General features: G+C 45.5%; 1 protein-coding gene across 1 annotated transcript; it reads right to left on the minus strand.

The window, feature by feature from the left end:
- Nucleotides 1-2,937: 2,937 nt before the first annotated feature.
- On the minus strand, nt 2,938-11,235 carry SERPINA9 (serpin family A member 9). The gene is given in 5 exon segments (XM_070514546.1): nt 2,938-3,141; nt 4,518-4,665; nt 6,694-6,817; nt 6,820-6,957; nt 10,778-11,235. Coding segments are annotated over 5 exon segments (1,020 nt in total). The 5' UTR covers nt 11,184-11,235.
- Between the last annotated feature and the right edge of the window lie 1,171 nt (nt 11,236-12,406).

Genomic DNA, 12,406 nt, shown 5'->3' on the forward strand with positions numbered 1-12,406 from the left:
CTGGGTGTCCCAGGTGGTCTGCCGACATATTGTCTATGGTGCACGTTAAAATTCTTCAGCGCAAACACGAAGGAGGTGGTAATTTCTTTTCTTTACATTCTACGGCCAGTTGGTTAACAACCGAGGGACTGAATTAGCTATAGACACTGCAGGAGTCTATTGCTAGACTCCTGGCAGTTTGAAAGATTAATATTTGAAATATTCTAATCCGAAGCCTACACTCCAGAGGTGACTGCTCCAAGCTCTGGTAACTAGAGTCAACACCAGCTTGATCTCGAACATTGGAGCAAGAGTCAATACTAATAAAGGCTAACGCGGGGGTTTAAAAAAAGTGATTTTCCAGTGTAAGATATACTGATTGACCAGAAACAGCGTACTGGTGTCTCTGTCCCGTGTGAACAGCCCACGGCATGGTGCCCTTGACTCCTGATTCCGAAGGCGTGTTTGTTTGTTTAGCTGTCCTGAGGAGGTCTTGTCCTCTGGCTCTGATTAGAAAGTTAGCTGAATCTGCCTTTAGAATATTATCACTTCTGCCTTGAGTGAAACTTTCATGTAATTCTATAATAATCATTCTTGATGTTCTGTAACTGATGATTTGGCATCTTGAAATCATGGGCAAAACTAACAAAGTTGTTTCCACCTACACCATGGCTATGTTTACACGGGCACACAAAAGTCCTATTTCCAACCCTCCAACCACAAGCCTCAACATCTGTGTTTCCCTTCCACCTAACTACTTCCCACCATGACAGTAACAGAGGCTCTCGCCCACGCTTTCCCCTCGCTGCTTCCACCTCCTGATCAACCCTGGCACTTCCCCATGTGGCCCTGCCTGGTGTGACATGCCCTCTCCTCTCAGGAGCTGTAAGTAATAAAGTTCTTTCAAAGGCACTTGTCTCTGTGTCTGTCATCCTACCATACCCGGTTAAAACAAATCCTGGGCATGTTTCAGAACGAATGCAAAGATGGGCATCGGAAAGATCAGAGAGCTGAGATCTCCCCAAGCTGACAGCCTATGTTGTGGCTACTTGCTGATATAGGTCTGAATGGGTGCTGCAATGCCCGCTGAGGCTGGCTTTCGTTGTATGTGCCACCTGGAGTGAGGTTGTGGGGAAGGAGGCTGACAGCCCTCACCCACCCCTGACTACGGGGGACTCCCCATAACTACCAGGAAGTACCATTAGTTGTGAACAGCAAACACAGCTTTGCCAGTTCTTCGTGTCTGCCATTTTCCGTGTGCTATTGTAGAACGTCCTGCCTACTCTTGGCACACTGTGTGTGCGTGGAGCCAGGTCTCACCAGTGTGCTCCTTAGAGAAAGGATGACTGGTTTCTGCACTGTGATTTTTACGGCATGCCCGAGGGCAGAGCATTGTACGTAAAGTGAAGTTTGGTACAGGCAGCTATAAAGGCTCAGAGCTGGAGCCCCCAATTTCTGGGCTTTGGTTTTCATTCTGCCCAGGGTGTCCCTGTGGCCTGGGTTAGTTGTTTTCGCTCTTTGAGTTTCTGTTCTCCTATTTGTAAAATAAGGTGGGACTATGGGGACAGGGGATGCCCCTGAAGCTTTTCCAGCTCTGTAGTGTAACTCCTTCTGTTTTTTTTCTTTCTGCGCAAAAGAGCTTGGAAAAGCCAACATGAGACCCCGGCACATCCAAGGTGGTGTGGGGCACTGGGACCCCCAGAAAAGGAGCATCTGGATCTGATGGGAGTAGGAGCTCCACTGGAGGCTTCAGGAGGTACCCTCAGTAACGAAAGGTGAAGTGGAAGGAGCCAGAACATCCCACCCAGCAGAGACGAGGAAGAAGGATGGTGGAGGTGCCTTTGCCTGTGGTCCACGGGACCACATGTGGTTCTGAGGAATCAGGGCAAGGGAGCCAAGCTGCTGTCACTATGACCCAGCAGGCAGGAGGCTGAGCACACAGATGACGTCAGAGCCAGGGAGGCTGCCAGTCCTGACGACGTCCCGATGGAGAACCATTGCACGCCCTCAGAGGTCTTCACAACCCACATGTTAGCTGCTCGTCTTCTTATTTGAGAAACTCAGCTGGTTTAATGGCACCCCAGCAAGCCCAGACTCCTTTCTTTGGCCAACACCCTACCTGATCTGCCCTCCTTGTACCTCTCTGAACTTGGTTCTACCGTTCCAGCCACAAAGGCCTCCTTCTGTCCCTCCACCACGTCTGCTCATTCCTGACTCAGAACTGTGCTCACAGAAACACACCCTCACAGTCCCATTACCCTCTTTCCAGCCATCCCATCCAATGCTTTCACAGCGCTTAATCAGAACCTGCAACAACCATGTGTATTTAAGGTTTGGTTAAACTTTGTGGGGTCTGTCACCTCCATCTAGGCCGAGTAGGCTGGGGACCTTGTCGATCTGATCCATTCCTAGCACATATTAGGCACCCCATAAGTTTTTGTTGAATGAATGGATGAATGAATTCATGCAGCCTCTGACATGTCACATAGTGATGACCTGGCTACTGTGAGTTAGCTGATAAACCATTTTCAAATTAGAACCCTGGAGGCAGGTGGGAGCACTATTGCTGGCCAAATTCACGTTTTAGGTTTACCGAATTTATTACCGTAATTCTGCAATAAAGGGGACTGACCTCTATGTTACCATTCCCAGGGGCTCTGAGGAATGAAAGTATGCCAACCTAGAAATGTTCCATAGCGCTAATTACCTGGGAGCATTCACAGAAAAGAGCCCTGCCTGGAGAAATGGGCTTTGGTTTGTGACTGGGATCTCCGCTCACTGTTGATGACTGAACCTCAAAAGTGGCAGCCCCAGCAGCGAGGCAGCTCTGCTGGGGTCAGGTGACCCCTCAGAGCAGGAGGAGACACATCCTAATGTCATACCAGGAGCATAGTGCCATGTGCTTTGTTATTTCCTGCGCATTGTCAATGTGTAATCAGCCAACAGGCCTTTTCCCACCTAGAACTCAGTGGGATTTCCCACTTTCCCTAGGAAGAGAGTGGTCTCTGTGGATCTCTATATAATCTGCATCAGGAAGGGCCTGTTAAAACGGATGATGGAGTGGGATGGGCCATCCTTCTACCAGAGCATGAGCTTGGTGGCTGTGGCTGCTGTGGCCTCGGTGTCCTCCTCTCTGATGTCCAGCACAGGCTTGTGGGTGGCCTGCCAAGGGAAAAACAGACATCAGCAGCCCCTACGGAGATACCTGTACTTGACTGAGCTCCGGTGTTTTGCCTGGGAGTAGGGACGCCCCCTCAGGAGGCTTCAAGATTATACACGCCACACGCCTGGCCTTAGGTTTGCTCTGCCCATTGCTGCTCTCGTTGCTACTGGTCACTTGGCCCTTCCACGTGGAGTTGAATGGTCACAAACACAGACCAGAATGACCTGAGTTCGAGTCCTGGTCCTGCGACTTAATTATTGCAAAGTTATTTGGGGCCACGTGCTTCACTTTCCAAACCTACAAAAGGGTGACGACAATTGCACATATCCCCCGAGGTTATTTGGTCAGTTAAAGGAGATCATACAAAGCACGTATGCAGTAGTAGCTACAATTGTTGCACAGGAGACATAGATCAGGTATTATTAAATTATTAAATGATTATTAAACATTGGATCCCTTCTTGGTCTTCCAGGGAAGAGATTCTTAACCTGGGGTATATGTCCTCCTAAGCTTCCGGGGGCCCAAGAACTCCTCACAACTACAGCCATTATTTATGCACTTAAGCACATAAGAGGAGAGGTCCCTTATGCTCATCCTCTTCCAGTGGGACCTCTCTGCATTGCTTCCCTGGACACAATGACAAGGTCCCCTTCAGTGGCCCAGGACCACTTCTGACTATTATAATCTGTTATCAAAACTAAGTTTTACATCCAGGATCAGAAACCCATGTGCAGACAGGGGCTAGACGCCAAGACCTCTTGTAAGAGTACAGGGACCTGGAGGGCACCCTCTCGCTGAAAGGGGTGCTCCTGGCTCAGCTCTGGCTGACGGCTGCAGTGTAGAGGTTTGGGCTCACATTTGCCATGTGGAAACTGGGCTCAGTGATTTATTTAGAGAATGAGAAATTAGACTTTTACGTCCAATATCCTATGTTTTAGAAATCAGCTTTCTCTTTTTCTTCTTCTTTTTGTTTTTTAACACTGCAGGCCAAACACAACAGATCTACAGAGTACCAATGGCCCATGGCAGCTATGTCGTGACCTCAGTGTGAGCCCCTAGGTGTCAGGGAGGTGAGGTCGAATGCCAGGTGGGCACCTGCTTGTCTGCAGCAGGTGTTGGGGCCTAATTCTCAAAGAACTGTAGTTGGACCTGAGGAACATTTGTCTGAAGAGGGATCAAAGATGCCTGTGTATCAGAGGCACGATGGCTGTAAAGCCACAGGCCTGGTAGCCATGAGATCCGGACCTACTTCTGCCACAAAGAAGTCACTTCGCCTCGCAGGACCTCTGTTTCCTTATCAATGAGATGAGAGTGCTCAATTAGCCAATCGCTATAAGCCCTTCCAGTCTGGGCAATATTTCATGGACCAACTCACTTTGGAAACCCACAGAAAGTCTTTCTTAGTGATTCCAGAAAAATCAGCATTTTTGTCAAAGGCATGCTGGATGCCCATCTTTGGGAGGATGGTTTCTAGATCATAGGAGGCAGAAATGGAAAATTTTGGAATCAACACCTCTATCCACCTGTGGAGAAGGAGAAAGAAAGAGGAGAGGTCACAACACCCTGGGTCTCCACCTCTGCTTCGAGGTGGCATTTCAGGAGACTCTGTTCCTCCTCTAGGCTGGTTGTGCTAAAGAAATCAACACATCCCTGACAACCAACCCAAGTTGCACTGGACATAAGCCTCCTGGATGAGCAAGTCCAGCTCTGAAGAGATATGAGGTGAGAAATGGGTCCCCTAATGAAGTAGGGGACAGAGCAGAGATGGGGCCTCAGCAAGGGAGCCTATGGCAGAGACCAATGGGAGGCACTGGGCAGTGATGGAAGCGCATCTACCACCCCTGGCCCAGAGTCCCCCCCACCAGCCCTTCCTGAGACAAACCGTAGTAATCCCTGAGAGCAGCAAAGTCCAATAGAACTTCCTGCAAAGCCAGAAATACTCTGTACCTGTGCTGTCCAACATGGCAGCCACTAGCCACATGTGGTTATTGAGCAGCTTAGATGTGGTTAGTGCCAACGAGGAACTCAATTTTTAATTTTACTTGATTTTAATTAATTAAAATTTAAATAATCACATGTGGCCACAATATTGGACAGCACGGCCCTAGAGTTTGGCACAATTTTTTCTTCCTCTGCAATGGTTTCCCTGAATCAAGAGTGAACAGCCCACGTTTGTTGAGCATTTACTACGTGCCAGGTATTGTCCCAGGCACACTCATGAACATTATCTCCATGTTAAAGATGGTAAAGCTTAGTTTTGGTTGTTTGCCCAAGGTCATGTACTTAGTGAGTCAAAGAAATGAAAGCACAAAAGTGATGGATGGACACTTCAGTCCTCACTGATGGACTTCTTGTAACATCTAGCACAATGGACAGCTCTCTCTTCCCTATCACGGTCTCCTGTGCTGGCTTGGCCATCTCCATCTTCTCTCTGCTCTGTCTGCTGCTCTCTACAGCCACTCCTCCCCTCCTCTGTGCTGCCTCCTCCTCCTCTATCCAGCCCTGGTTGCAGTCTGAGATGAGAAGAAATCTCTGAAACATCCTATAATGTCTCTTGAACTCCAACTTAGCATCTTTGCTGGTGCTGTTTCCTTTACCAAAAATGCCCTTCCCAAGCTTCTATGTCCTATCCATACCTTCATGACCTAGCCACACCTTCATGTCCTAGCCACACCTTCATGTCCTAGGCATACCTTCATGTCCTAGCCATACTTGTGGCTCAGATGCACCACCTCCTTGAAGCCTTCCTTCAATCCCAGCTGGAAGTGATCTCTCTTTGCTCAGAAGTTCCTCAGCACTCTGCCTACCTCCCCTGGGGCATTAATCTTTGTCTTTCTTGAAATACAGTTATCCCTAATCCTGCCTTCTCTCTTCTCCTAGACTATAAATGCCTGGGAATGATGCTGACAACGCCAAAAAAAATATTGCTAAGAGACTGTACCTAAGACTTTGACATTCCTTTTTATCTTATGGTTAGCATCCTTTGATACTCTCCATAATAATTACAGAAATAACAATAATATTACTATTAGTTAAACATTTACTGAACACTTACTATCTCCCTGGCATTCTTCTGAGCACTTTATAAATAGTAACTTATTTTATCTTTTGAACAACCTATGAGATCAGTAATATTATTATCCTCATTTTATAGGTGAGCACTAATGGTTTTGTTGCTTGTCTATTTTTATGGAATCATTTTGTGGAATTCAATATCGAATGGGCAGGCAGAGAGAATAGCAACAGTGACATAATAGTGTTGTAGGAACATATTAGCTACGTGACCTTGGGCAATTCACTTCCCCTCTTGGAGCCTCTAGTTCCTTATCTGTGAATGGGGGTGATAAGGTGATAATAATTCTCATCTGTCAGGTGATTGTGAAGTTCAAGTGAGACCATGTATGCACAGCACCAAGCTCACTGTCCAGCATGCAGATGCTGCTCAATTTGCAGGAGTGACTATTCAATAGCAACTATCCTGGTCTTTTCCCCATCCTTGGATGTGCACCATCACCTGCCTCAGGCCCCAGCAAATTGACACAGGTGCCCACCTCTTCTGGAGTGAGTGGCTCCACTTCCTCAGTGTCCTGGCTGACAAGGCCTGTTCCAGCTGCCTCATGTTGCCCTGGCCAGGGAGGACAAAGAAGGCCATGATTTCTCCACTGTAGTCCTTCTGCAGTTCAGCTCCAGATCCACCCCAAAAGCAAATTGCTCTACCTGGTGCATCATCAGGACCTGCACAGTGGTTCCTTTGCCCACCAGGAATGGAAAGCTTTTACTTGCATCTTCAAGGTTAAAGGGCTTCTCCCACTTGGCTAGCACAAAGAGAGAAGAGAGGTCTTTATGTCAAAGTGCAATTAATGAGGTAAGGATAGCAAAAATGGTAAAGTAAGGTACTCTGAAAACTCCCTCCTCCATAAAAGCAATGAGAAAACTGCCAACAACGGTCAGAACTTACTTTTTTAGAAATCTGGAAATTAACCAAATGCTTTCAGCAAACTGGGAACAATTTATTAAGAAAAACAGGTAATTTTGGTAAGAACAGTGAGCTCTGTGGCATTTTAACCTGCTCTAGTTCCATTCTCCACTCCCCAGCTCTCTAGTAGCCTTGAAAAATAATAGCCTGCATTTGCAGTGAAATCCAGCAGGCTGGCAGCCACTGAAGGGAAAAAATAGGGCTCGAACCCTTTCAAAGACTCATTCCCAAAGAATTGCCATCATATGACCGGTCTTGTGCTTCCCTGGAAGGCATCACTTGCAAAGCTGTCTGTATTTGATCTGATTTGGAGCTCAGACAATACAAAAAGCCTTGTCCTCAGGGGAAATTAGTCAAAAACAGTTACAGGCAGTGATAAGTTTTGCAGTTGCCTGAGGCAGTGGGTAACAGTTGAGGCAAACAATAGACTAGCCAAAAAGCTTAATAAGACAGGCTGGGGGTAGAGGTGGCATCAGCAAAAATGACAGAGTAAAGACCTCTGCATATTCACCCTTCCATAAAGGTAACAGGAAAAACTGGCAAAAATAGTCCGAATCAACTTTTTCAGAACTCTGGACATTAGCCAAAGGCTTGCAGCTACCTGGGGAGAGTTTATTCAAGACAAATGGCTGAATCTCAATGAGAACAGACAACTTTGCGGCATTTTATCTTCCACTAGTTCCATCCTCTACTCTCCAGCTCAGCAATAACCTTGAAAAATAGCAGCCTGAATTCCCAATACCAGATGGAGAGGAACAGAGCTGGAGCTCTTTCAAAGTCTCATTTCCAAAGAATTAGCATTTTTTGACCTGTCCAACAATCCCTGGGAGATCCCACTTACAAGGCTGATTGGAGCTCACTCAGTGCTAAAAGCTGGCTCACGGGGGGTCAGGGAATATTTGTTAGAAACAATTACAGACAAGTGTTTAGCTTCACGGCTGCCTGGGCAAGGATAACGGATGGGACAAACAATAGACTAATCAAAAACTTTAAAAAAGGAAAAGCTGAGGAATAAGATGCCCATAATGGCAACGATATAGAACTGACACTACTAAGCGATTACAGCAAGCTTGCAGGATACAAGGTATACATACAAAAATCTATCATTTTTCTATATACCGGCAATGAACAAGTGGAATTTGATATTAAAAACACAAAACCATTTACATTAGCATCTAAAAAAATGAAATACTTAGGTATAAATCTAACAAAATATGTACAAGATCTATATGAAGAAAACTACAAAACTCTGATGAATGAAATCAAAGAACTAAATAAATGGAAAGATATTCCATATTCATGGATAGGAAGACTCAATATTGATAAGATGTCAGTTCTTCCCAACCTAATCTATAGATTCAAAGCAATCCCAAACAAAATCCTTGCAAGTTATATTGTAGAGATCAACAAACTGATTTTAAAGTTTATATCAAGATGCAAAAGACCCAGAATAGTCAACACAATATTAGAGGAGAAGAACAAAGTTGGAGGACTGACACTATCTGGCTTCAAGACTTACTATAAAGCTACAGGATTCAAGACAGCGTGGTATTGGTGAAAGAGTAGACAGATAGATCAGTGGAACAGGATAGAGAGCCCAGAATTAGACCCACATAAAAATAGTCAGCTGGTCTTTGACAAAGGAGCAAAGGCAATACAATGGAGCAAAGATAGTCTTTTTAACAAACGGTGCTGGAATAACTGGCATTCACATGCAAAAAAAAGAAAATGAATCTACACAAACACCTTACACATTTCACAAAAATTAACTCAAAATGGATCACAAATGTAAAATACAAAACTATAGAACACCTAGAAGATAACATAGAATAAAACCTCGATGACCTTGGGTACAGCAATAAATTTTAGATACAACACCAAAGTCACAATACATGAAAGAAATACTTGATAAGCTGGACTTAATTAAAATTCAAAACTTCTGTTCTGTGAAAGACAGTGTCAAGAGAATGAGAAGACAAGTCATAGACTGGGGAAAAAATATTTGCAAAAGAAACATCTGCTAATGAACTGTTACCCAAAATATGCAAAGAACTCTTAAAACTTAACAATAAGAAAACAAACAAATGGATTAAAAAATGGGCCCAAGACCTGGACAAGTACCTCATCAAGGAAGATATACAGATGGGAAATAAACATAGGAAAAGATGCTCCACATCATATGTCATCAGAGAAATGCAAATTAAAACAATAATGGGATATCACGACAAACCTATCCAAATGGCCAAAATCTGGAACACTGACACCACCAAATGCTGGCAAGGACGTGGAGCAACAGGAATTCTCATACATTTCTGCAGGGAACGCAAACTGGTCCAGCCACTTTGGAAGACAGTGGTGGTTTCTTTCAAAACCAAACACACTTTTGCCATGCAATGCCACAATCATGCTCCTTAGTATAGGAATTTAAAACTTATGTCCACATAAAAACCTGCACATATTATATGATTCTATTTATATGAAAGGTACAGAATACAAAAAACTGTAGAGACAGGAAGTAGATTATTTGTTGCTGGGGGGAAGAGCAGGAATGTGAAGTGACTGCTAATGGATAAGGGGTTTCTTTTTGAGACGATGAAAATGTTCTGGCATTACATAGTGGAGGTGTTTCTACAACCTTTGGATATACTAAAATCCAGTTACCACTGAAGCGTATGCTTTAAAATTATGAACTTTATGATAAGAGATTAAAATTTCAATAAAAAATAAAATAAAGTTAAACAGAACAACATATATAGAGTACAGGAAACTTAGTAGAGACTCGAAGCATATTCTTTCTTTTCCCTTCTCCTCCCTCCTTGCAGAATGGCTGGATAGATGGGTGAAAGATAGGTGAATGAGTGGATAGAGGGACAAATGGATAGATAAATGGGTGGATGGATGAATGGAAGGAAGGAGAAAAGAAGGGGAGGAGAGGGAGGGAGAGAAGGTACAATAGCATCCATGACAACTCTGCCTGGAGAGTCCAGGCACTTCACCCAGAAGCACAACCCTGTGAAGTTGGCTTTATCATCCACCCATCCAGTCAGCATAGAGGCCGGCATACATCAGCCATTCATTACATGGTAATCTTTTAAATCAATACGCCCAGCATCATGGAACAAGTAAGGGACAGAGGTGGAATTCAAACCCAGGGCTGTTCATTTAAAGCCAGTGCTCATTCTACTGCAACACAGTGTCTTTGTCAATTGTAAAGCTCTTGACAGACGTCCAGGGGACGTGAGTGACAGTTATACTGGCCTGTCTGCACTTCCACACCTATGAAAGTGTTCTCACCTTTGGATTTGCTTCTTAAACTGGGTTATCAGAGAGCTCGGTGTCCTTCCTGAAAAACTGTACAGAACAGTGGGGCAGCTGCTGGTCGCAAGAATTGAGGTCCTTTTCCCTAAGCTAACTTCCAGGAGATTTTTCCCATGGGCTGCCCACTGAGCTCAATGTCAGCCCCTCAGGACACATAATCAGGCTACCCAAATATCGAGTTATCTTAGAGCTCAATGAGTCCCCACTGGAACTGATACTAAAACTAGTTGGAACTCGGGTCTTCCATTACTCCACCCTGCTGTTTAGGGTTTGCTTATTTGACTAGCGGACAAAAAAAGCAACAGAATGTTAAAATCAAAATCAACCTCTTAGAGCTTTACCCTTAAAGAAAATGTGGTTCTCCAGGACCATGGCTGTCAGAAGTTCAAGGCATTGGATTAAGTCCACAACCTTTCCTTTGGTCTCCTTCTCCACGTAGCTGTCGATCCTCTCCCGGGCAGTGGAGGTGGTGGAGAAATCTGTAGAGAGGACTTCTGACTCATACAGCCTCTCGACATTGTCCTAGAAATTTTTCTGCAGCTCCTTTTTGATGAAGAGGACACTCTCCATCTTCAAGTCCAGGTCTTTGCTGGGGACACTGAGTGCGTGGACCAGGAGCTGGCAGCCCTGGTGGATGGCAGGCTCTGACGTGTGTGTGAGGTTGGAGCCGAGGCTCTGGAGGATCTGGGTCTTGGTGGCTGAGCGGGCCCCTAGTGAGAGCATAACCAGGGAAGCAGAGACAGTCATCGGGGAGAAGATGTTCTTACTTGGGGTCTTCAGCACCAGCTTCCAGTATAGTCGGAAGGCGAAGTTGGTGTTGCTGGAAGACATTTGAAAGGCGGGGCTGCTCTTTGTGGAGGAAGGAAGGGGGACCCCTCTGCTGGAGGGACCGGATGGGGGCGCACAATAGATGGGAGCACAGAGGCTGACTACTAAGACAACTCGATAAAAGGAAGATGCCGTTTTGGAACGAAATAAGTCTGCAAGAGAGGAAAGAACCGTTAAGGGGAAGTAAGCTGAGGGTCCATCCCTGAATCAGAGACCTTGCAACATCCCACACCGTTAGTGATAGAATGGGGACCAACAGGACAGTTAACAGAGCTGTTCTCTTATGTAACCTCATTTGATTCTCGTGATAACCCCACAATGTACATAGTATTATTGTCTTCACTTTACAAATGAGTGAACAGCCCCCAGAGAGGTTGTGTAAGTTACCCGAGGTCATACAGCTAGTCTGTGTTCTAGCTAGGCTTCAAAGTCAGGTCTCAAATCCCACATCCCACGCTCTTTGCCATTTCTGCTTTAAGGGCTTATTTTTCAAGAAGAGAGATGACGAAAGCAGATTGCAAAGTCCCAGTCTTAGCAGCCAGAATGATCTCTTACCTCCCAGAGAGCCCTCCAAACACTCTTTATCCGTTTGTATAGATCTGATCATTTTCTAGCCATGGCTGGCCCTCCCCAGCCACAGGCATTTACTGCCATGTTGAGGTCCCTCAAAAAGTGGAAACGCAGAGCCGAAGGCTGTCCTGGAAGTTTGGTCTTCCAGGGACCTCGAGTGAGGCTGGCCAGTTGCGGGGAGCCGCTGGTTCCAGTCAGAACTGCCTGCTCCCCCCCAGGCCTAGCCCAGCAAGGCTTTGGCACCAGGAGGATTTCAAACTAAAGGACCCAATCGGAAACTAGTCCTTTTGGAGTAGGACAGGGCTGGGCTTGCGTGCATCAACTCTGATGTTCGTGGCGGGCAGTTTTTTACCTCTCTGAATGTCAGTTTTCCTATTCTGCGCTGTAACAGAGGGACGATTATCTGCACCTTACAGAGTCATCCAGAGGATTCATGCAATATCTCTTGTCTATGTCAGGCCAGTCCTAACGTGATAGCCACGTTCCCAACCAGCTCTTTGTGGAAACTGAATGTGTGTCAATCGAATACCATTTTCTCGTACTAGATGAGACTAAATTAGAAGGAAGTATGT

Source organism: Equus asinus, chromosome 7 (genome assembly GCF_041296235.1).
Source record: "Equus asinus isolate D_3611 breed Donkey chromosome 7, EquAss-T2T_v2, whole genome shotgun sequence".
Lineage (NCBI taxonomy): Eukaryota > Metazoa > Chordata > Mammalia > Perissodactyla > Equidae > Equus > Equus asinus.